At 42.2% G+C, this 27,263-nt stretch overlaps 1 protein-coding gene across 3 annotated transcripts in view; it reads right to left on the reverse strand.

Annotated features, from left to right (window-relative positions):
• The window catches only part of RGMB (repulsive guidance molecule BMP co-receptor b), a 76,371-nt gene that overhangs the window by 38,945 nt on the left and 10,163 nt on the right, over positions 1-27,263 (reverse strand). For 2 of the 3 annotated variants that reach the window (XM_075837032.1, XM_075837025.1), the window contains one exon: positions 13,399-13,610. In XM_075837032.1, coding sequence (XP_075693147.1) covers positions 13,399-13,610 — 212 coding nt within the window. The remainder of the gene's footprint in view (positions 1-13,398; positions 13,611-27,263) is intronic. The other variant, XM_075837039.1, reaches the window with a different exon arrangement.

Below are 27,263 nucleotides of genomic sequence, written 5' to 3' on the forward strand. Positions count from 1 at the left end.
ACCTCAGGGATTGTTTGTAGTCTCTAACCTAAAATACAAACTGGCCTGCATAGGAGTTGTATACACCAAATTGTAGGATATTGTTAATCAAGACCGATTGCAGCACGTTTTTTTTCCTGTACTCAGTTTTAGAGATATGGCCCACTGTTGTGTTCGCTCCGTATATGATGTAGTTAGCCAACAGGGTGGGGTTAGCTTTCCTGCCCCTGATGCGGACCAATCAGCACAAGGCAGCTCATTCCCTGTTCGCTAACTAGAGCAAATTAGAATAGAGGGAGCCAACACAACAGTGGTCCATAGCTCTGAAACGAGAGGTCCAGGAAAAAAAAACAGCACTGGAATCAGGGAGACAGTGCTATTCAGGTCAGTAAACCAGTTTAGCTTATATGACCTAGTGAGAGGTCCTCTTTAGTTCGCTGGGGATTTTATTTCCCTATTCTCCCTACTCTTACCTGAATCACTAATCGGAGTATATTAGAGAATCACTGAATATGCGATTTGTTACACCAAAGTTAATTTAGCTTTAATGGAGGACTTTGGTTTGATAGCAATAGGGCTCAACTAAATTGATATTGAAGGGGTTGTCCTATCAGGACAACGCCTATATGTATGCCCAGTTAGGGCACATGGATATTAAAGAGGGGCCTCAACTTGGGGGTGCGTTGTTAATGGATTAAATGGAAAGCCATTCATCGGAATACCTACTACAGGGGAAATGATCAAATGACGGCAACTTTCCCTGACTAAAAACAGCGGTTTGCAAAATGTTTTAAGGAGCGGCGGCTTCCATATTAAAGTAGTTCTATAATGACATAACCGCTTTAAGATTTGATGACTAAAGGCTTGTTCACATCAGCATTGTCTTACCATTGAGGGGTTCCATCTGAGCTTTCCGTCGGGGAAACCCCTCTACGGAAAAGCAAACGGAAACCATAGCTTCCGTTTGCATCACTATTGATCTCAATGGTGACGGATACTTTGCTAATGGTTTCCGTTTGTCACTGTTGTGAAAGGGTTCCGTTTTTTTGACGGAAATCAATAGCATAGTAAACTGCGCTATTGATTCCGTAAAACAAAATGGAAACTAAGGAACAGAGACAAAAGGAAACCATTAGCAAAGTATCCGTCACCATTGAGATCAATGGTGATGCAAACGGAAGCTATGGTTTCCGTTTGCCTTTCAGCTGAGGGGTTCCCCCAACGGAAAGCTCAGACGGAACCCCTTAACGGAAAGGCAATGCTGATGTGAACGCACCCTAAAATGCACCAGAATTCTGGCTTAAATCGAGGGGGCGTGGCTTAAATGCAACACTGTGCATCAAAAAAATGTGCCAAAATTTTACCACAAAAAATTGCTATAAACTAAACCAACCAATAGGTGGTATTAGGAAGAGAAAAGTGTGTAACATGTCCAGCTGGATGCACCAAATCTATCATGCTGCATGCACCGTGATCAATTTGGCGCATTTTCTGACTGCCCTGTCTAAGATTCTGCTGTCTAAAACGCAGACATTATTAGTAAATCTGCCTCTCGTTTCACACTCGTCCATCCATAAAAAGCCCCTGAATGGACATAGCATGTAAATAAATAATTCCCCCTCCACTTCAGGGTCTCCAAGATCAGCTTTGATGGACTGAACTTTGACACAATTCATAGTAACAAGCCGAATGTCACATGTGCTCCGTTATATGAGCCCTACTAACAAACCATAGAAGCCCTTTTACACGCCAGGGAAATTCTGGGCCAACGTGATATCACATGCAGACAGTTATGCATGATGAGCCGAACAAATTCTGTCATACTGTGCATTATGAAAATGGATTACGACGCATCGTATTTGCCTGAGGTAGAATAGCCATTTTGTCTTATCTGGACATGACAAGCATCACTCTTCCTAAAGGTTGTGGTGTTATCAGACTTTCTCATGATTCCTGTTATAGATTGCACTTACTAATGGAATCCTGGTTTTAAATGTGCTTTTCGGCCATACGGGAGGAGATTAATGGTTTGTTTGTCGGGCATTTTCTGAGTGACAACGTGGTGAATGTGAAATAAACACCATGCATTACCTAACACAAAGAGCTTTTAAATGGCTTAGTGCTGACCAGTAATTCTATTATTTTATCTACGCAGTATTGGGATAGTATGCCTGGAAGGGGCTGTGTGTCATTTACAGTGTTAAAGAGTAACGGACCTTTCAAAAAACTTTTGCTATAAGGACATATGAGAAGTTTTGATCAGCGGTGGTCCGGTTGTGGAGACCCCCCCCCCCCCATCGCTGAAACTAAGGGGCATTAGCGCTCAGCTGAGCACCCTTGGCTGTGATCGGCACTCATAGATCACAGCCAATAGTGCATGGCGCTCAACTGAGTGGTTCTGCACCTTCCTTTCAGCGATGGTGGGGGTCTCAGCACGCGGACTCCCACCCGTCAAAACATCTGATATGTCTCGATGACAAATCAAAAGTTTTTTGAAAGTGCAGATACGCTTTAAAAGTATTAATAGAAATGTTTAATGTTTTATCATAGCTACATTGTAATACTAGATCACATAGTTTACAGATTCTCCATGAATCATATGCTAAAAATGCATTAAAGGTTTTACCATTTACCACTGTATATTATACTTGTAACACCACCATTTTTTCTTGATACCATCCCCCCTTCCAAATAAAGGCCCCCAGCTGCCCACGTCTGTGCGGTGTAAACAATTTGCCTCCTCCATATGATGCAAGATGGCAGCGGTCATGTGGATAAATCAAGTGAGCACTTCCTCAACTGCCTCTGGTCCTGGGCAGGTGCTGAACAGTGGCTGAGCGCATTTAGCATATGCGCAGATAAAGCGATCAGTCTCCTGTATATACGCATGCCCTAATTGCGCTCAGCTTCTGATCAGCACCTGCGCAGAACCAGAGGCAGTCGAGGAAACGGTCATGTAATTTATCTACATGACCGTCGCCATCTTACATCGCACGGACATGGCGAGTTTGTTTACAAAACACAACGTTGTCAGCTGAGGGCCCTTATTTGCACAAATTGGGGATATTTAGTTTAGAAAAAAGGCGGCTGAGTGGTGACCTAATAACTATGTATAAATATATCACAGGTCAATACAAAGACCTCTTTCATGACCTATTTATATCTGGACTACCTATAATAAAGGGCATCCAATACATCTAGATTCATCCAATACACCAACATAGAAGGTGATTCTTTACTGTAAGAGCAGTGGCCTGGACGTCTTTGTGTGTAATAATATTACAAGTTATGGTTACTGTAGAGGGGTCCTTGATTCCGGGATTTGTTCTGATTGCCATATTGGAATCGGGAAGGATTTACTAGGATGAGGAAGATTGTATTTTGCCTCATGAGGGGGGGGGGGGGTGTTGCCTTCCTCTGGATCAACATTGCAGAGTAATAGGCTGAACTGGAGGGACATATGTCTTTTTTTGGCCTTACAAACTATATTACCTTTTGCCAAATGGAGATCTTAATATTACATTACCATTGATTTTACAGGAAAAAATTTGGACCTACATCGGTTTTTTGTAGAAAAATAATGGTCATTTCGTACAGCCCTTTACTGGTGCCAACTCACATACTATAGTTGAACTGGTAGTTACGAGTTTCCCATCAAGGATACTTCATGAAGAACTACACAAATGATGGATGGGAAGCAGAAGTCGGTAACGGCCGGGGTACCAAGCCTTTAACAGCACAAAGATATTCTGCTGTGGTCCGCAATGCAAAGGAAGTTAGCAATAAATAATGCAAAACTAAGTAGAGTCAAAAGCAAAAGGAAGTGGCTGTTAAAAGGAGAAATATTTATAACATATGTTAATGAGTTTTTCACATTTTTACATTCAATAACAATAAAAGATTTTTAATAGCAAATAAAGGCAGTATTTACCATTAATGCATGCCTGATAGTGAATTGACAACTGAAATATTGATATCTACAATCTGCTCACAGATCTTCAGCTTAAGGGCTCATGCACACAACCGTTGCCGTTTTGCAGACCGCAAAAAAAACGGATCCTAGTGGCTTCAATGTGCGGTCCGTTTTTTTGCGGAGACAAACTAGAATATTTCAGACAGACCGCAGATACGGACAAGAACAGGACTTGTTTTATAGTTTGTGGAAAATGGATGTGTGCATGGCACCATAGAAATGAGTGACTCTGTATGCTATTCGCAAAAAAAAAAATGGATAGGGCACTGAAGAAAACAACGGTCGAGTGCATGAACCCTTGGGCTGGGTTTAACATACATTTCCAAATCTGCAGCATGTCTAGAATCTGTGGTAGATCTTGTACGCCGTAGGTGAATAGGGTTTGTTAAACATTAGACGTTCTCCTTGGATTCTAATCCAGGACCCCAGTGCTGCAAGGTAACAATGCTAACCTCTGAGCCACCGTGCTGCCCAAATAATGGTTTCCTAGTCTAAATTCACAAATCGATCAACATTTACCATCAAATTGATTGTTCATACCTGAAAATCATCAGAATAGTTGGTTTGAAAAATTGCTATATGTAAACAGGTCTGTATATACATATGGTCAGGGAGCCATTTTCTAGGACTCTAAAACATTCCCAAGATAATGTTTAATACATGGGACAGGAGATCCTAAAAAAAATTAGGTAACTTATATGGAATTCAGACACACTTAGCAGCCTGAGGGCCCACTCACATAACCGTACTAGGGACGTATAGATTAGTAAAATAACACCCATAGACTGCTATGAGCCCATACAATACCTCTAGTTAGAATGAGGCACCCACAGGTAGTTTTTTTTCACACATTTATTCGAAAACCTTGAGAAAAGATGTGGTGTGCATCAATGCAAGCCATTTTATAGAGGGTTTCTCCCCTAGTTACATTGCTTCTAGTGGAGAATACAGCGCCTCACGAAGGCGTCACTAGGGCTCAATGAGCCGGCGCACAGGATTCATGCATGAGGCCTGGCATGTGCATGTACCCAAAATTTACACCGATAGAATCCAATTCTCAGTTGTAAACCTCCTCTGACAGAGAAGGAATTTTATGCTCAGTTTAGTGAACATCTTTTAGATATCAGCGTATACAACTGCCACTCAACAGGAATTAGAAAACATTGTAACTACGCAGCGCTCCAGTAAAACGTGCCTTTACCATTCAACTACGTTGCTGCCTTTAATCATTACCCATACAGGACAGTGAAAAGTTCAGAGTCTAGAATGCTGCCGATGATGCCTCATGTGAGATTATTCATTTCCATACAGAAGAAAATGTTTCATCATATCCCAGGACGGTGGCATCTTCAAAACAAATTATATCAAGTACACAGCCACTGCCAGCTGTCAACGCTGTGCCCACACTCACAAAAACACCTACCATCCATTGGTTAGGTTGTTACAGAATTAAACTAGCCCTACTTTATACCGTAAGACACGTGCTGTGTGTATTTGCACCAAAATTTTAGTCATAAAAAGGACATGCGGAAATTGACCCGTGGTGCGGATTTTTAATTTGCAGCATGTCAATTTATTTTGAGAAATTGCTGCGGAACGAGCGAAACATAAACTAAAATTCTGCAGGGAATGCGCAACGTGTGCAAGGGGCCTAAGAATTGCTCGAATAACAGCACATAAAAATATGGACAATGATGTGGATGATCGTAAGGATCCACACAACTCTGAAATAATGGCATATTACTTTTTGGGGGACATTTCATATGGCTGCATTTTGTATTAAACCTGCGAAATCCCGACTGCGTTTGGTTCAACTTAGAATATCATAGGACCCAAGAATTGCAGCCATAAGGCTACGGCTGCTACACAGGTGACAAAACCAAAGATCGCTGTGTTGCTGCCTGCATCGTGGTGTCGCACTTGCTGCATCACAGTGAATGTGGCAGAGTTGGCGAGCCGAGGGTTGTTGTAAACACGAGGAAACAGTCGCAAGAAATCGAAACGGACGCATTGCGTTAACTTGCAGCTTGCAACGCAACCACCTTCATCATCATTAGTTGCAATGCAGGCAGGTGACACAGCGAATTTTGACCGTGCGACCTGTGTTGTGGCAAAATTCCCCATGTAGCCCTAACCAACCCTATATTGCAGCCATATTACGGCTGTTTGACATGGGCCTTAGATCGAGTTCACATTGTGATTTATAGGCATGTATGCATTTCTTCTAAAACCCCAATGATCAGTTGTATTTGTCCCAAATTGGAATAATGCACTACTTTCCGTGATCATGACCGAGACTACCATCAATAGGTCCCAAAAACATTATTGCCCCCAGGAGAAATACGATTTATGATCGGCTGTGATCGTAGAAAGTAGCACACAGTTGAATGCCAACAGCATGATCATTGGTCAGCTATTGATAATATTTTCATTTTTGTTAAAGTGTCATTTAGGCGGGATTCACACGAACGGGTCGTTCCCGAGCCCGAGTGCCGGCCGGTAAAAATCGGCCATTCTGCCCGGCCGGTTTGCATAAAGTTTTGCATCCGTGCCGGGCAGATCCGGACAGTGACATCAGCGGCAACTCCTTAAGGGGAATCCCCATGTGTTCGGGGATTCCGCTTCAGGAGTTGCCCCTGATGTCACTGCCCAGATATGGACAGAGACATCAAGCGCTCTGTCCAGGAGCGGAATCCCAGAAAACACGGGGATTCCGCTCCTTCAAGGAGCTAAAGTGCGGCTAGCACATAGCAGAGCGGGGAGATACCTCCCTGCTCTGCTATAGTGGGGTCGCTACAGTAGTAGCAGCCGCAGCTGCTAGCGGCGCCATCGAAGGTGTCGCCGGGCCAGGGTGATTTTAACAAGCAGGGGAAGGGAGCCAGCGCAGCGCTCCCTCCACCTGCTGTACACCCCGGCCCTGCCACACAGTGTGCAGCGATGCCATTCGTCAGAATGGCATCAACTCCTCCTCCTCACATGCACTCTGCGCTGTGAGGAGGAGGAGATAGAGCGCAAGCGCCGGGAAACCCGGCCATCACTCGGAACACATTCCGGTGATGGCCGTGTAATACCCGGCCCCATAGACTTTTATGGGAGACGGGCGGCCGGGTACCCGGGTGAAGATAGAGCATGTCGTATTTTTTGACGGCCGGATTTCCCGGCCGTCAAAAAATCGGTCGTGTGAATAGCCCCATTAGGGGTCTATTATTCCTAATGCAGCCGGGTGCCGGCCGATTTATGAACGGCCGGCACCCAACCGGGAAACCCTGCCGTGTGAATGAGGCCTTATGCTTATAGATATCACTTATGTAACTTAAAGGGGTTGTCTGGTTTACAAACCTGATTTTCAAATACCATATAAGTGGATTAAGGTGTTAATAGAGGGGAGCGCTACATATGGGAACTCCATCAATAAGCGAAGGTGGAGAGCAGCTACCAAGAGTCTCTCGGTCTCTGAAGGCCCCATGCATTGCATGGACAATCCATTGATTTAAATGGACACCATGTAATGCTTAATTTCCGCTATGGTGGCGCTGTAGATAATCAGAAGCATTCCATGAAAATAAGATGATTATAGAGATTTCTGCTGCAAAGACTCCCATGGATAAGGCTTCGTTCACATCTGCATCAGGGATCCGTTCTTGGGTTCCGTCTGAGCTTTCCGTCAGAGGAACCCATGAATGGAATCCAAACGGAAACCATAGGTTTCCGTTTGCATCACCATTGATTTCAATGGTGATGGATCCGATGCAAATGGTTTCCGTTTGTCACCGTTGTTTAAGAATAACGACGTATTGACGGAATCAATACTGTAGTCGACTGCGCTATTCATTCCGTCAAAACAACGGAACCCTTACACAGAGGTGACAAACGGAAACCATTTGCACCGGATGCGTCACCATTGAAATCAATGGTGATATAAACGGAAACCAATGGTTTCCGTTTGTTTCAGTTTGAATTCCATTCATGGGTTCCCCTGACGGAAAGCTCAGACGGAACCCACGAACGGATCCCTGATGCAGATGTGAACTAAGCCTTATCCATGGGAGTCTTTGCAGCAGAAATCTCGATAATCATCTTATTTTCATGGGATGCTTCTAACAAAAAATGACTGACAAGAGTGGACAACCCCTTTAAGGTGACCGTACATATTAGCTGTTGTCTGAACACATAATAGACTGTCCCCTTACACATTAAAGTTGGCCCAACAAGCCAATATAACCTAATGAGTATGGACGACTTAAAGGGAACCTGTCAACAGTTTTGAGGTCAACACTTTTGACATGGTGATATAGGGGAGGGGAAAGGCATTTTGAACTTAAACATGATTTTCTTGGTCATGCAACTTACATAACCGAGAAAAAAATTAAATTCCCCCAGCACTCTGATCGCAAGTGCCACTAAGGCAGGATTTGATGTGCAAGTGCTCGTGCAAGCTCCGCTCCTACGCTCTGAGTGTGCTCTAGCAGACTCCTGATTGGCCGCAGGGAGTGGCACTTGCGACCGCCGTGCCGAGGGAATCAAACGTCAGCTTCTCGGTCATACAACTTGCATGACCAAGAAAAAAAGGTACGTTTTAAGTGTCCTGCCCCTCCTCTATCACCCTGTCAGCCGTTTTGGGGCTGCTGACAGGTTCCCTTTAAAGATTAGTATTACGTGCACGGCTAATGTTATTTATCATTATATAATAAGTGGAACAGATTCCTTTGGTATTGTCATACCATCACTACTACAAGAATAATGCGATCTACAGATTGATCGTCACAAACTACAAATCTCTAAACTACCAATGTGGTTACTTAATAACGCTGATAGAAATCCAGATGTAAACATTTAATAGATAATCAGGCTTTGTTGATCAGATTTAGATTAGCCGGCCTCAACCTTTCCCCGGCTAATCGCTGCAGGAATTATTCAAGGTAATGATCTTGATCAAAAGCACCTCTCAGCCATCCAGCCCCGGACAAACTGTTCAAATTAGTCACAAGCCACAAATATTAGGACGTTATGCAAAAGGTCAAATCACATATGTGGACCCGGCATGTTTCAAAAACTCCAGTATGCAATTCTAACCTCTCCAGAGCAACCCCAACTTAACCATTCACTGCCAGAGGGGAGGAAGTAGGCTCAGGGATGTAATCCAATCTGCTCCTTGTGAATGGCTGCCGCAAACCACATATCATTGCACACATCAATTGTTACAATTACAGCCATAATTAGCTTCACAGAGCTCAGGAATAAACAGCAAAAGTGGCAGCAGTGCCTACCAAACCCAGCCTGCAATGCCCGCCGTTAATACCCTGCACTAATAAAAAGCTAGCGCTTCACAACTGGGCATCAGAACATAAGTTTTGCTGGGGTTAATTTTTTCCGACTCCCATTCAGAGCAGAATCCGCACAAGGCTCCCCTTTCTCCTTGTAGGAGCTGGAAACCTGATCTCAGCCTGACTCTCAGCAAACACCAGGAAAGGAATTGGGGGGTGGGGGAGACATCTGGATCATTACACACATATACCTAACAAGGATGACTTAACTCTTACATGTCTGCAATAAAGGGCACATACTGTATAACGGAATCTAGAGAACATTTAGGTGTACATATACAGATTTAAGGCCAGATAAGCGATCAGATGAGTTACTATGCCAGTCAGATAATGATTGGATTGAATGGATCTGATCATTGTAGTCATTTACACATAGGGAATGTTACAGCAAACTGAAATTTTTGGATTATTTTGTAAAATCGCTGAGTGAGCAAAACGCATTATAGTGCCACTATATTATAAATAAAATGTAATTCAATATATAACTCCAGTTATACAATAAATAATATAAAAACACACAATTTATTATATACACACACATTGTTCAGCCAAAACATTCAAACCAGTTTCCTAATATTGTGTAGGTCCCCCTAGTTCAACAAAAAAACCGCTCTAACCTGTCGAGGCATGGACTCCACATGAAGGGGTGCACTTGGTCTGCAACAACATATAGGTAGGTGGTACTTTTTAAAAACAACCTCCGCATAAATGCCAGGACCCAAGGTTTCCCAGCAGACCATTGTCCAGAGAATCACACTGCCTCTGCCAGCTTGCCCTCTTCCCATAGTGCATCCTGGTGCCATCTCTTCCCTAGGTAAGCGAAAGACGCGCACCTGGCCGTTCACATGTAAAAGAAAATGTGATTTATCAGACCAGGCCACCTTCTTCCATTGCTCTTTGGTCCGGTTCTGATGCTCGAGTGCCCATTATGGTCGCTTTCAGCAGTGGACAAGGGTCAGCATGGGCACTCTGACTGATCTGCGGTTATGCACCTCCATACTTAAAAAGCTGCGATAGAAAGGTGTCATAAAACACAGTGTATCATAGCCAGCATTAACTTTTCAACTATTTGTTCTACAATACCTCTTCTGCTGGATCGGACCAGACGGGCTAGCCTTCACTCCCCACAAGCATCAATGAGCCATGGGAACCCATGACCCCATCGCCGATTCTCCTTTCATGTACCACTTTTGGTAGGAATTAACCACTGTATACCAGGTACACCCCAAAAGACCTGCCGTTTTGGAGATGCTCTGACCCAGTTGTCTAGCCGTGAACATTTTTGGCCCTTGTAAAGTCGCTCAAATCCTTACACTTGTCCATTTTTCCTGCTTCCAACACGTCAACTTCAAGAATTGACTGTTCACTTGTTGCCTAATATATCCCACCCCTTGACAGGCGCCAATGAGATAATCAATGTTATTCACTTCACCTGTCAGTGGTTGTAATGTTATGGCTGACCACTGTATACACACACGGTGTATACACACCATTTACACACACACACACAAACAAATATATACATATATAAATTTGCAGTCACAGGCGTTCTCGCACCTGTATACATGTTTTTTTTTCCATTTTGCTGAAATGTGCTGTTCAAACTTTTGTTGTGTTTATGTGATCCATATATGTGGGGTTAGTGACTGCTTCCATTTTTGTTCTTGCACTCCTCCCATTGAGCCCTGGGTGTATGTGCATCGTAGGTTTCCACCTCATGGAGGTCACCTTGTCGTGGCAGGTGGGCTCACACAATTTGATCAAAATGTGCACAATGAACCTCACAATTGTAAGTAGATTCAGCAGTAATGCATATTTAGTGGCATTAGTGTGTTTACAGTGTGATGTCACCATTTTTTGTGTGCTGGATAGATATATATATTCATGCACGCACGCACGCACGCACACACGCACACACGCACACACACACACACATAGCATTTCTGAAACAAATGAATCATGGAAGATTTTTCAGGCAGCATCGCACTGAACTCTTGATGTAATGCCACCTTGGGGAAATCAGATGCTTCACAGTACCAATCTCATTGGGGACTATTTACCAGCTGTGTGAGTCAATGGGACCAGACTTCCACACCTCTTCCAATATGCAGTACACAAAGGACACAGATGCTCAGACATCACAATAATCATGTGTATGCTCAGCACCATGGGGCACACGAATCACTGCCCTCCATAATGGCCTCAGAACAAGTGCCATGTTTATGAATGACACCACTTCCTTGGCCACCTCCAATATTCTGCTTTACATCGTAGAGCGTACTCTACCTTTTAAAAAGTGACATGCCATTGTCCTTCTGTTTGCACACGACCGACAGGCGTCGTATCTTCATACACAAGAGATACTTTCATACCATCAAAATGCCAAGTACTTGATAGAAACCGGAGGCATTTCCACCATGCGTACTCTAGTCACACATATATTTGTTAGTTATTACTACTTAATGCTTGTACTGTAGATGAGCAGCTATTTTGTCAGATTTGACCAATAATGAGAGTCCATAGCAACAAGACAACAATTCTAAAATCTATTCCAGGATTTGTCAGACCAGCATTTATATGTCTCTTGGTCAAATCTCCAAACCTCTGCTACCTAGGGTAACACAATATGGAATAATATGATAGGTATAGAGATCCCATAGATATCCATGCATGTACGTGGTTTAAGGTTGTCTATGGCAGGCCTGGAGGACCTCCAGGAGCCAGGTGGTTTTCAGAAATTTGCTTGGGTGATATTCACTTGACATATATTGTCCATTCCTAGTTCTGTCCACTTTCACTCAGCACTAGTGTTAATATAACGGACCTTGAATATGTCATTGTAAAACTAGTTCATGTGAATGGTAATTCTGCGGTGAAATTATCAGCGATGACGACATTCTGATCAAACTCTCTACAAAACCTTATAAAAGGGATCTGTACAGAATTTTTGTGGTCACCAGCACGGAATAAGGGGACATTTAATCTATGCCACTTTGTATAGAACCTTACAATGTTGAATATGTTGGCATTTCATCAATAAATAAATTAGAATAGGGGAAGTGGTCAATAGCGGCCTGGAGTAGGGACAGGACATGGCTCCTGGAGAAGAGAAGGTCCTCATCTAGTGATGGAACCTGAAGAAGAACCCTGGATGTCATGTCAGTCTGGAGGGAAACTCAAGGACCACGGAGCAGCATCTCCAGTGTCACCATCATCAGACAGTCATCATTACCAGATGCTGCCCACTGATCTACATGCCAGAGCTATCACCGTTGAGCACTAGACAAATATTCTTCTGGAGATCCAAATGAATCACTCATTCTCTACATCCTTCAACTTAAACTGTGCCACAGACGTTACAGCTTTTCCTAAATATTATCCAATCTGATCTTCATTCCAGTGACCCACAACTGTCTTCTATTAACACAACAGTCCTATGATAAACGGTAACAATGTGGATGATACAGCACACACCATCTACTGATCATCCATGACTAGCAAGTGCCATGTGTCAGTCCATCGCTTCACGAGTGACAATCAGGATTTTATAACCAGTCCAATCCATTATCCTAACAATCCATATATACTTCTATAGGTTGTATCTGATCATCTTCATGCCATACACACAGAGATTATACTTATTATCTACCTGATCAGTTTGGTACCGGGACGTGGCAAATATTGTACCCAGTATTAATTGATCTGATTGCTTTGGTTCTGTAGGTCACCCTGTAATCGCTGAGGACTCGTTATGGGTATTGACCAGGTAGAACGGACATATTTACCATCACAAGGACTCATTATTGGTGTTGCCGTTCTGGCACAATGGACATAATTACTTTTCACCAGGTATCACCCACGGTTCCGGGACCACAGGAATAATTACTGTTAGAAGGACTAAATATAAACATCATCCGGTTCCGCTATCAAGGGCATAATGATCAATAATCAATATTGGGATTGACCGATTCTAAACCATAGACAACATTAAAGGGACAAGGATTGGCCCATGAATATTATCATCATTATTTGCAGTTTATCATCTTGGCACCTTAGACAAACATCAGGACACTTCATCATCACTACATCTATGGGTATCTCATGAGAAAACAAAGTCCTCACCTGTGTCCCCCAAGAGGGCCAGCAGCAGCAGGAGATGCAGGGGGCCCAGAGTGCCGCGGCGGTCAGCCCCGGGGCAGGAGAGGGCGGCCCTTCTCCCCATACCCATCCATTCAGGTCGCAACGCCGGGCTCGGGGGCACAGCAGCGGGACTGAGCTGGCAGCGCTCACTGACGATGATGCCGGGACACGGGCACAGTCGCTTTCTTTTCTTCCTTAACGATCGCGGGAAAGTTTCCAGGAGACGCAAATAAGGAGGAAAACAAAGAGAGCGGAGAAGATGAGAGTTATAGTGACCGGAGCACACGGGACAGTACAGCGGGACGAACGACACACAACGGGGGCACAGATCCTGGGGAGCCGTCCTCACTGAGAGCAGGACAGGGAGAAGGAGGAGGAGGAGAAGGAGGAGGAGGAGGAGTCTGAGAACTGGGCGTCTTCCTCACACCGCACCGCTCCCTCCTCCTCCCTGCTGACAGCCCGCACCGCTCCCGCCCAGCAGTCACGGCAGTCACTCCCAGCACTGGGCGGGCTGTGCAGCTGGAGTACCGGGGAGGAGAGGACACAGTCCACACTGTGCAACACAGTCTACTCACACTGTCCAACACAGCAATGCTAATAATACAGATCATAGTAACACAGCAATGCTAATAATACAGATCATAGTAATACAGCAATACTAATAATACAGATCATCATAGTAATACAGCAATGCTAATAATACAGATCATAGTAATACAGCAATGCTAATAATACAGATCATAGTAACACAGCAATGCTAATAATATAGATCATAGCAACACAGCAATGCTAATAATACAGATCATAGTAATACAGCAATGCTAATAATACAGATCATAGTAATACAGCAATGCTAATAATACAGATCATAGTAATACAGCAATGCTAATAATACAGATCATAGTAATACAGCAATGCTAATAATACACATCATAGTAACACAGCAATGCTAATAATACAGATCATAGTAATACAGCAATGCTAATAATACATATCATAGTAATACAGCAATGCTAATAATACAGATCATAGTAATACAGCAATGCTAATAATACAGATCATAGTAATACAGCAATGCTAATAATACAGATCATAGTAATACAGCAATGCTAATAATACAGATCATAGTAACACAGCAATGCTAATAATACAGATCATAGTAATACAGCAATGCTAATAATACAGATCATAGTAATACAGCAATGCTAATAATACACATCATAGTAATACAGCAATGCTAATAATACAGATCATAGTAACACAGCAATGCTAATAATACAGATCATAGTAATACAGCAATGCTAATAATACACATCATAGTAATACAGCAATGCTAATAATACAGATCATAGTAACACAGCAATGCTAATAATACAGATCATAGTAACACAGCAATGCTAATAATACAGATCATAGTAACACAGCAATGCTAATAATACAGATCATAGTAATACAGCAATGCTAATAATACAGATCATAGTAATACAGCAATGCTAATAATACAGATCATAGTAATACAGCAATGCTAATAATACACATCATAGTAATACAGCAATGCTAATAATACAGATCATAGTAATACAGCAATGCTAATAATACAGATCATAGTAACACAGCAATGCTAATAATACAGATCATAGTAATACAGCAATGCTAATAATACAGATCATAGTAATACAGCAATGCTAATAATACAGATCATAGTAACACAGCAATGCTAATAATACAGATCATAGTAATACGGCAATGCTAATAATACAGATCATAGTAATACGGCAATGCTAATAATACAGATCATAGTAATACAGCAATGCTAATAATACACATCATAGTAATACAGCAATGCTAATAATACACATCATAGTAATACAGCAATGCTAATAATACACATCATAGTAACACAGCAATGCTAATAATACAGATCATAGTAATACGGCAATGCTAATAATACAGATCATAGTAATACGGCAATGATAATAATACAGATCATAGTAATACAGCAATGCTAATAATACAGATCATAGTAACACAGCAATGCTAATAATACAGATCATCATAGTAATACAGCAATGCTAATAATACAGATCATAGTAACACAGCAATGCTAATAATACAGATCATAGTAACACAGCAATGCTAATAATACAGATCATAGTAATACGGCAATGCTAATAATACAGATAATAGACCACCGTATGATAATATTATACATTATAATATACAGCACTAATAAGAATATACATTATAATATACAGCACTAATAAGAATATACATTATAATATACGGAATAAAGCCTAACGTATACGTAAATAGTTACTAGTGCAATATTTAGATCAAATCCTATATGAACTACGCGACCAAAGTAAATATATTTAATAGTATATCAAAGATTCTTTGTTAGCTCATACATACATAATAGATAAGAACAAACATCAATACATGATAAAAACCCAGAAGCTTCACAAAGAAGGAATAAAAGACATATGGCGGGTACCCTGAATATATAGGCCTGTGTGAAGGCCTCATGAGAATAGCGTAGATCAGCCAAAAGTAAATACTATGAAGAGAAACAGGTAAAGATAAATAAAAATATATATGAATGGGAATATAAAACACTAATAAGAATATACATTATAATATATAGCACTAATAAGAATATACATTATAATATGTAGCACTAATAAGAATATACATTATAATATATACAGCACTAATAAGGATATACATTATAATATATACAGCACTAATAAGAATATACATTATAATATGTAGCACTAATAAGAATATACATTATAATATATACAGCACTAATAAGGATATACATTATAATATATATAGCACTAATAAGAATATACATTATAATATGTAGCACTAATAAGAATATACATTATAATATGTAGCACTAATAAGAATATACATTATAATATAAAGCACTAATAAGAACATACATTATAATATAAAGCACTAATAAGAATATACATTATAATAGCACTAATAAGAACATACATTATAATATATATAGCACTAATAAGAATATACATTATAATATACAGCACTAATAAGAACATACATTATAATATAAAGCACTAATAAGAATATACATTATAATAGCACTAATAAGAACATACATTATAATATGTAGCACTAATAAGAATATACATTATAATATAAAGCACTAATAAGAATATACATTATAATATAAAGCACTAATAAGAACATACATTATAATATAAAGCACTAATAAGAACATACATTATAATATAAAGCACTGATAAGAATATACATTATAATATACAGCACTAATAAGAACATACATTATAATATGTAGCACTAATAAGAATATATATTATAATATAAAGCACTAATAAGAATATACATTATAATATAAAGCACTAATAAGAATATACATTATAATATAAAGCACTAATAAGAATATACATGATAATAAGAATATACATGATAATATGTAGCACTAATAAGAATATACATTATAATATGTAGCACTAATAAGAATATACATTATAATATAAAGCACTAATAAGAATATACATTATAATATAAAGCACTGATAAGAATATACATTATAATATACAGCACTAATAAGAATATACATTATAATAAGAATATACATAATAATGTACAGCACTCATGGTAATGATGATAATATAATAAAATCTGCACCCCCACCCTTCTGGTTGTATTTTATCAAATAATAACCAACTCAAAGGCCCTTTTCACATGAACGTAATATAGACACATTTTTGCACCCGTATTACGCCCACAAATCCCAAATCCCCAAGTCTAATAATCCAAACTAACTGCATCATATGGATATATGATGAAGTTATTTCACATAATTATACACGCCATCAACCCAGGATTCGTGGTCGTAATATGGGCACACTAATCACTGTTGAAAGCTGGCATTTACAAGAGACACCATAAGGCCCCATGCACACGAACGTGCTTTCGCGGCCGCAATTCCCCCGGGAGAATTGCGGCCCAATTCATTCCTATGGGGCCATGCACAGGACGGCCCGCGATTTGCGGGCGGCTCGCAGGTGACACTCCGCTGCCGGCCGACCCGAAAATCACGGCCGTGCACATGGCTACGGTCGTGTGCATGAGGCCTAAGGCATGACGGGCACTTTAAGGGCACATTGAGTCCGCAGTGGAATTCTGCAGCAGCCGTTTTTTACATTTGTTTCTATACATTTTTAGGAAACTTAGTTCAGACGTTGCGGAAAATAACTGTGCAGAAATTAGCATGCTCATTACATTGCGGAGAAGAAGCGGAATTTCACTGCGGAACTGAAATCTTTGGCAAGTCCGCTGTGATATCTGCAACGTCTGAATGACCTGTCAAATATGCAAATGTTGGTGCAGATTCGTTGCATAATTGCCCCAAATCTGCACCAACATTTGCAGCGGAAAAATTCTGCCACATCTGAACGTGGCCTTACTCCAAAAAAATACAGACAGGGCATTTAGATTGTGAGCCTCACTAGTGACAGCAAATGGGGACGGCTTCTGTACAGCGCTGCAGAATATGTAGATGCTATATAGGTAACAAAAATAAATAATAAATAGGGGGTAGCGTTTTATCAGATGACCTGTCCATCACATTACTCATAGACATAATGAATATTAATGTTCTGAGTGACTTTATGAAGATTATCAGTAATCATTTGCATCTTCGATACTAAAAACGATCGGATTTGACCAATGGAAATCTGCAAGGTTGAACTCATCCGTCACAATACTTAGGCCCCATGCACATTGGACGGAAATGCTTTGGAATTGCCATCTGGAATTTCTGTGTTCAAATTCTGGAGAGTTTACGCAAGATAAATTCACATACCGCAGATTGAGAATTTGTACCGCTGGTCAATATCTGCACGTGTCTTATGTTTTTTTTTCCTGCAGCATGTGGATGTGATTTATTAAAATCTCACTCACTTTGCTGCTACTGTAATACTCTGCAGGATTTTTTCACTGATTTTCCGAGTGAAATTTCTGCATCATTTCCGTCCCGTGTTCCGTAGGCCTTATCGCTCATGATTGGTCCGTTAGAGGTAAATTTTTGCTTCAGTATTTGTAAGCCAAAACCAGTAGGTCCAACACCCGGAAGAGGAACAAATCTTTCCATTATACTTTTTATCTGTGTGGGTTCCACTCCTGGTTTTGGCTTAGAAATACTAATGCAAACTACTGACCTAAATACTGCCGTGTGAAAGAGTCCTTATAGTGGGAAATAAATATTCGTGTATGTTCTCTTCCCAATGACCATTCTGATAGCAAAAAAAATATCGAAATGCTCATCATGTTGGGAGAAGATCTTTTTCACATGCCAGAGGAGGGAGCAGTGTGGCATAGAGGAACAAGTGTGCATGAGACTGGCACTCTGGGTACTGCTGTGAGCTTTGAGTATTGTCAGTATAAAATTGAGGGTATGACCAAGAGGGGTTTAGAGGGTGCGACCAGAATATTTAGGAAGAGTCATTTTGCTTTCCACCTTGGATAGAAGAAAGGTTATAATCAACACTGCATCCGCTGCCATCCTGTGAGGGCAAAGCCCCATGTGGCGGAATTGCTCTTGAATTCCGTTGCGGACGCTTCGCAGCGTTAATCCGCTGCGGACCCGTTTCTCCATTGCCTTCCACTTCATTTTAGTAGGCTTCGTTTAGACGAGGCTGAAAATTCCGCAGCGGAGCATAGGCTGCGGTGCGGTATTTGGTGTCCGCAGCATACAATGGATGTTGCGGACCAGTGGCGGACTGGTTGCGGACTCATGGCGGAAGTTCTCCATTGACTTCAATGGAGATTCTAAATTCCGCAATGAAGTCCGCAGATGTCATGCACATGTTATGTGTGCTGCGGATGCATATTGCTTTTTTTACATGACATTTCTTCATTCTGGCTGGACCTATGTATTTCTAGGTCTACAGCCAGACTGAGGAAGTCAATGGGGCTCCCGTAATTACGGGTGACTATGTGTGTGCACCCGTAATTACGGGAGTGTTGCTAGGCGACGTCAGTAAATAGTCACTGTCCAGGGTGCTGAAAGAGTTAAGCGATCGGCAGTAACTGTTTCAGCACCCTGGACAGTGACTACCGATCACAATATACAGCAACCTGTAACAAAAATAGAAGTTCCTACTTACCGAGAACTCCCTGCTTCTTCCTCCAGTCCGGCTTCCCAGGATGACGTTTCAGTCTAAGTGACGGCTGCAGCCAATCACAGGCTGCAGCGGTCACATGGACTGCCGCGTCATCCAGGGAGGTCGGGCTGGATGCTGAAAGAGGGACGCGTCACCAAGACAACGGCCGGTAAGTATGAAATTCTTTTACTTTCACTAGGGAAACTGCTGTCCCTTCTCTCTATCCTGCACTGATAGAGAGAAGGGAAGTACTTTCACCGCAATACGCAGCAGCTAGTCCGCATCAATTTACTGCACATTTTGGGCAGATCCGCCACAGAATCTGCAACGCAGATTCTGTGCGGCATTGATGCGGACAGTTGCGGAGGAAAACCGCCACGTGGGGGCCTGCCCTAATAGGGCAGCCTGGGACTTGTTCAAGGGGCGCTGTGCAATGCCTAATATAACATGCACACTACCCTCAACACTTCCTCCGGCAATATCAGGCTATTGTTAGGGGGCGAGTTAGATAACCAGGGGTTGTCTCCTGACATGTATACTTGTATTCCCCATAAAATTCTGGAGCATCTTTTCTTAGAACTAGGTGTTGTGCTGTTCCTTTTTTATGTGAGTAAATTGACAACTAGGTGTTAGAGATAGTGTATGTCCCTGCACAGTCTGATATTGCCAGAACTTATTGGACAGTGTCAGAGTGCGTTGCGACACACCCGTTTGTCAAGGGGAATAATAACATGTCTATTTATTCATACATTTCCAAGAGGAGTTATAGAGGAATGGCACAATGATGAGTTCTAAGATAAGATGCCCAAGGATTGTTATTTTGGAGAATACAAAAATTTACAAAAACAAATGTCAGGGGAGCTGATGGGTGATCCATAAATCTATGTTTATATTCCATCTACACAGTGTATCCACATGTAAGCAGTCAATCCTCCCTTATAGCAATGATCTCTAGTGAACGGGGGACCAAATTTTGAGAGATTTGTTTCATTTGTCTAATAGTGTGTCAATGTCTATATCCTGCGTATGACAAACCATCTATATGTATGATCCATATGTAAACCAGAACCCCCTGCAACTGCTGCTGTTCCTAAAACAAGTTCAGTGTATATTAGGAAGTTAGAGCAGATATACGGCTATGATGTGTTCTAGAGCACCCCTTTAAATTAAATCAGATATTTTATACTGTATTGTTAAATTGAGTGATGTTATAATTCAGTATGTTCTCATAAACATTAGGACAAGAGACAGAATTAACATAAGACACAGGAAGTATTGGGAGGCCAGTTGTTTCTATAGTGCCCGGTGGCGGAGGAGTGTGAACACCAGTATTTATGTGTGGTCCTTTGTCTAATTTTACTCTGACACATTTCTGGCATATTGCAGCTATCTCAGAGTAATGCTTCTCCATGCTATCCAGCATCCAAGAGGAAGCCACTAGTAAACCATGTGAACTCAGCTATGTGCTCACTTTTTTTTCTTCTGGCCAGACCTCTTATAATAGTCCCCATTCAGGGCTGCTGGAGGAATGTGTTGACAACTGCCACCTACAATGCGTCCTTTTCCTTTTAATGTGCTCAAGTACAGACTAATATTCTCTTTGCCAAATGCATGTTTACTGACCAAGGAAAATATTTTCACTTTAAAGTAAAAAATAATTATGTAGCCTGTTAGCCCTAAACGCTTGCAATTGCATTTATTTCTGTTTTTGTATTATTTTTTGTCTATCTCGATACAATAAGGATTTTAACATTATACACATTTTAAAGTAAAGAAAATAAAAAATTTCAATAATTAGTTAGAGATATGCATTGTATATATCTATTCTTGTGTGTGTATATATATATACACTACCGTTCAAAAGTTTGGGGTCACCCAGACAATTTTGTGTTTTCCATGAAAACTCACACTTGTATTTATCAAATGAGTTGCAAAATGACTAGAAAATATAGTCAAGACATTAACAAGGTTAGAAATAATGATTTTTATTTCAAATAATAATTTTCTCCTTCAAACTTTGCTTTCGTCAAAGAATGCTCCATTTGCAGCAATTACAGCATTGCAGACCTTTGGCATTCTAGCTGTTAATTTGCTGAGGTAATCGGGACAAATTTCACCCCATGCTTGCAGAAGCCCCTCCCACAAGTTGGATTGGCTTGATGGGCACTTCTTGCGTACCATACGGTCAAGCTGCTCCCACAACAGCTCTATGGGGTTGAGATCTGGTGACTGCGCTGGCCACTCCATTACAGATAGAATACCAGCTGCCTACTTGTTCCCTAAATAGTTCTTGCATAATTTGGAGGTGTGCTTTGGGTCATTGTCCTGTTGTAGGATGAAATTGTCTCCAATCAAGCGCTGTCTACAGGGTATGGCATGGCGTTGCAAAATGGAGTGATAGCCTTCCTTATTCAAAATTCCTTTTACCTTGTACAAATCTCCCACTTTACCAGCACCAAAGCAACCCCAGACCATCACATTACCTCCACCATGCTTGACAGATGGCGTCAGGCACTCTTCCAGCATCTTTTCAGTTGTTCTGCGTCTCACAAATGTTCTTCTGTGTGATCCAAACACCTCAAACTTCGATTCGTCTGTCCATAACACTTTTTTCCAATCTTCCTCTGTCCAATGTCTGTGTGCTTTTGCCCATATTAATCTTTTCCTTTTATTAGCCAGTCTCAGATATGGGCTTTTTCTTTGCCACTGAAGGCCAGCATCCCGGAGTCGCCTCTTCACTGTAGACGTTGACACTGGCGTTTTGCGGGTACTATTTAATGAAGCTGCCAGTTGAGGACCTGTGAGGCGTCTATTTCTCAAACTAGAGACTCTAATGTACTTGTCTTGTTGCTCAGTTGTGCAGCGGGGCCTCCCACTTCTCTTTCTACTCTGGTTAGAGCCTGTTTGTGCTGTCCTCTGAAGGGAGTAGTACACACCGTTGTAGGAAATCTTCAGTTTCTTGGCAATTTCTCGCATGGAATAGCCTTCATTTCTAAGAACAAGAATAGACTGTCGAGTTTCACATGAAAGCTCTCTTTTTCTAGTCATTTTGAGAGTTTAATCGAACCCACAAATGTAATGCTCCAGATTCTCAACTAGCTCAAAGGAAGGTCAGTTTTATAGCTCCTCTAAACAGCAAAACTGTTTACAAGTGTTTTCTAATCATCCATTAGCCTTCTAACACAGTTAGCAAACACAATGTACCATTAGAACACTGGAGTGATGGTTTCTGGAAATGGGCCTCTATACACCTATGTAGATATTGCATTAAAAACCAGACGTTTGCAGATAGAATAGTCATTTACCACATTAACAATGTATAGAGTGTATTTCTGATTAATTTAATGTTATCTTCATTGAAAACAACTGTGCTTTTCTTGCAAAAATAAGGAAATTTCTAAGTGACCCTAAACTTTTGAACGGTAGTATATATATATATATATATATATATATATATATATATATATATATATATATATATATAAATAAATTTTTAATGGGGTTCTAAACTGCAGTACATGTGGAGCGAGCATGCTTATCAAGGTAGATGGAGACAAGCTGATGCAATACTTATCTCCTGGCTCAACAAAAAGATTGAGCAAGTGAAGTGTCCTCGGCCGCGTACCAACAAGATTACTCACCCCTGACGGCCGCAGCCATGGATCTGTGGGTGCTCCCCAGGAGACGTCAGCGCTCACTTCCACTCCGTTCTGCTGTGTCCCATAGGGTGCGCGTGCAATCTCATGCCTGACCTTAAAGGGCCAGCGCACGCACATGAAAATAATCATCAAATAACCCATGATCACCCTGGACTATAAAAAGGTCTCTGTCCTTTCACTCATTGCCTGAGCGTTGTTGTGTTTACCCACGTTAGTCTTGCAAATGGTCCCTTAGTGTTATCCTGTTCCCAGTGTTCCCCTGTCCTGCTACCTGTATCCTGTATCCCGTGCTACCTTTGTTCCTGTGTCTTAGAAAGTTGGAGTCGTGTTGTGCATCGTCACGCCTGCTGTGTTACACCATGCCTGGTGCCTGCTGCCAAGGTCCCGTCTGTGCCGAGCCTCCATTACTGTCTGAACGACTACAGGTACCCTTGTGCTTGGACTATATCTATACATTTACTTGGTACACTGTTTGGCCAGCTGCTAGCCTGCTACGGCGGTACGGCCCAGTGTGTCCACATACCCATAGATCGGGACGGTATGCTCAGGCCATGGACCCCGCTGGTCAACCCAAGACCGTGACGACATCACAAGCCATGCAGACGGATATGCTAGTCTGCCAATTACGACAGGACCAACTTCTCCAGGCGATGAATGCCATTACACATCAGCTGGATACACAAGCTGCAGTCATCCCAGCATCCGTTCCTGTTGCTCTGGCTGTTCCTTCTGCTACACCTCCTGTCAGTACTAGTCTTGACTCCCGATTCTCGCTGCCACTACCTCCTCGCTACGACGGAGACGCAAGGACCTTTAGGGGATTTCTGAACCAGTGCCAGATCCACTTCAGTCTACATGCCAGAGCATTTCCCACTGATGCTGCAAGGATCGAATTTACAGTCTCACTCCTTACTGGCAAGGCCCTAGCATGGGCAAACCATATCTGGGAATGTCAGGGACCAGAGACACGTGACTTCCAGTGTTTCCTACAGACTTTTCACACCGTATTTGAGGAACCTGGACAAGTCTCCTCATCAGCTGCATCTCTTCTGACTTCACCAGGGGGACACCTCCGTCGGCGAGTACGCCATTCAGTTCCGCACCCTGGTAGCAGAACTGTACTGGAACAATGAGGCCTTGGTGGCTACATTCTGGCAGGGACTGTCTCCTAAAATTAAAGACAAGCTTGCCACTCGTGATCTGCCTCCTACCCTGGATGACCTAATCTAGCCACCCGGGTTGACATGAGGATCCGGGAACTATCCCAAGAGATTCGTCGAGAGAGTAGATTCCCTAAGCTGGCTCCTATCTCCCAGCAATCCCTGTTGCCCTCACCAGCTGTCCCACCAGGGGAGCCAATGCAGGTGGTCCCGCTCAAACTGTCTGCCCAGGAGAAACAAAGCAGACGCACTTCAGGACTTTGTCTGTATTGTGGCCTCGGAGGCCATGCTGTGTGCGTTTGTGCCCTCAGAAGCAAAAGAAACTCCAATGCCTAGGATTGTTTGGAGAGACAACCCTAGGTGGAACGGCACTAGATAGAAAGTTCTCCTCAAAACTGTCCATTCCTGTGACCATAGTGTCTGGTGAAAAGACGCACCGGGTGTCTGCATATCTGGACTCAGGGTCCGCAGCAAACACCATCCAAAATGACCTAGTGGATCTTCTCCAGTTGCCCCACAGTCCCTCTGGAGACGTCTTTGGCTGTTGCCTCGGTGAATGGACTCCGTCTGCCAGATCGTATCTGTAACCAAGCCGCTGAAGCTTCAAGTTGGAGCCCTTCATTCGGAAATAATTTAGTTTTTTGTTTTGCCTAAAGCCGTCAATCCTGTCCTACTGGGCCTGCCTTGGCTCTGACTACATGCCCCAGTCCTGGACTGGAATTCAGGAGAAGTTCTCCAATGAGGCTCCAAATGTCGCAGCCACTGTCTGTCACAGATCCATCCTGTCCAGCCTCCTCTGCCTCAGCCATTGGCAAGATTACCCCCTAATTTCTCTCACTTATGACTGCCCCATTGAACTGGTTCCAAATACGTCCCCTCCCCGTGGTCGGGTATACCCTCTCTCCTTGCCAGAGACTCAGTCTATGTCGGCCTATATCAAGTAGAATCTGGAGAGGGGTTTCATACAAGAGTCCTCCTCCCCGGCCAGGGCTGGATTCTTCTTTGTCCAGAAAAAAACGGATCACTACGGCCTTGTATTGACTACCATGGTCTCAATCAAGTCACGGTCAAGAACAAATATCCATTGGCACTAATTTCCAAACTATTTGACCGCATATGAGGAGCCAAGATCTTCTCTAAACTAGACTTGCGTGGGGCTTACAATTTGATCCGAATCCGTTAAGGTGATGAGTGGAAGACAGCGTTTAACACTCGAGACTCGTCCAAGTTCCTCAAATACCGGGCGAAAAGTCTGGGGGAAACACTGGAAGTCACGGGTCTCTGGTCCCTGATGTTCCCAGATAGGGTTTGTTCATGCTAGGGCATTGCCAGTAAGGAGTGAGACTATAAATGTGATCCTTGCGGCATCAGTGGGAAATGCTCTGGCGTGTAGACTGAAGTGGATCTGGCACTGGTTCAGAAATCCCCTACAGGTCCTCGCGTCTCCGTCGTAGCGAGGAGGTAGTGGCAGTGAGAATCGGGAGTCACCTTTAGCAATGTTTCCGTCACCATGGAGATCAATGGTGAAGGAAACAGAAGCTGAGATTTGAGTTTGCCTTTCCGTTGAGGGGTTACCCGAAAGAAACCTCAGACGGAAGGGCAGCGGTGATGTGAACAGGCCCTTACTAATATATATTTTTTTGTATTTGTGTTTTTTTAAAGGTTTGGTCTTTGGACTACGTCGGATTCCAAGACTATTTCGATGACGGCTTTTTTTTTAAAATTATCATTATTATCAATAACATGGTTAATGAGGGTTGTGTGTTTTTTTTTAAATTTCAATTAACCTGTTTTTTCTATGTCTTGGTATTTTTTTTTAAACTTTATTACTATTGCCTGCCTTATTTACAGCTGCTGGCTGATTGACAGCATCCATTACTAAAGCGGGGCTTAGTATTAGCCGGTGCAGAGGCTAACACTAACCCCCATTATTACCCCGGTACCCATCGCCACCAGAGGTGCCGGGAAGAGCCAGGTACGATCCAGTACCCGACCATCTGTAGTGATGGTCAGGCACTGGGGTGGCCGCAGGCTGGTATTATTAGGTTGGGAAAGGCCAAACACAGTTGCCCTTCCCACCCTGGTAATGCCCCACATCATTATTTAAAAAAAAATAATAAATAATTGGAAAGAATGACGTGCGGTCCCCCTCCATTTTTATAACCAGCCAGATGCAACATAGCAGCAGCAGGCTAGCATTACCAGGGTGGGAAGGGCCACTGTTTTTGGGCTTCCCAGCCTAATAATACCACCCTTCGGCCGTGCATGTGCCCCTCCATCACTACAGATGGTCGGGTACTGGATCGTACCCGGCTCTTCCCAGTCCACTGGTGGTGGAGGGTACCGGGGGTAATAATGGGGGTTACTGTTAGCCTCATTATGTCTAACATTAAGCCTCGCCTTAGTAATGGACGTGGTCAATCAGCCAGCAGCTATTAATAAGTCGGTAGTAATAAAGTTTAGAAAAATACAAAGACATAGGAAAAATATTTTATTGAAATAAAAATCCCACACAACCCTCGTTATCCATTTTATTGAGAATTAAAAAAACGCCTTCATCAAAGTAGTTCTCGAATCCGAAGTAGTCCAACAACCGAACCTGTAAAAAACATAAACACACAAAAAATAATTAGTAACACATAGAAAAGCAAAACAATTATTATTCTTACCTTAACTGTGTCCAGCGCTTGAGCCGCAATGTCAGCGAGCTGGGCCGTATTTCTGATCCTATCATGTGTGATACTGTCTGCTGAGCCACTGCATCTAATCCTGTCATGTGTGATACTGTCTGCTGAGCCACTGTATCTAATCCCATCATGTGTGATACTGTCTGCTGAGCCACTGTATCTAATCCCATCATGTGTGAT

This window comes from Rhinoderma darwinii, chromosome 1, assembly GCF_050947455.1.
Source record: "Rhinoderma darwinii isolate aRhiDar2 chromosome 1, aRhiDar2.hap1, whole genome shotgun sequence".
Taxonomy (NCBI): Eukaryota; Metazoa; Chordata; class Amphibia; order Anura; family Rhinodermatidae; genus Rhinoderma; species Rhinoderma darwinii.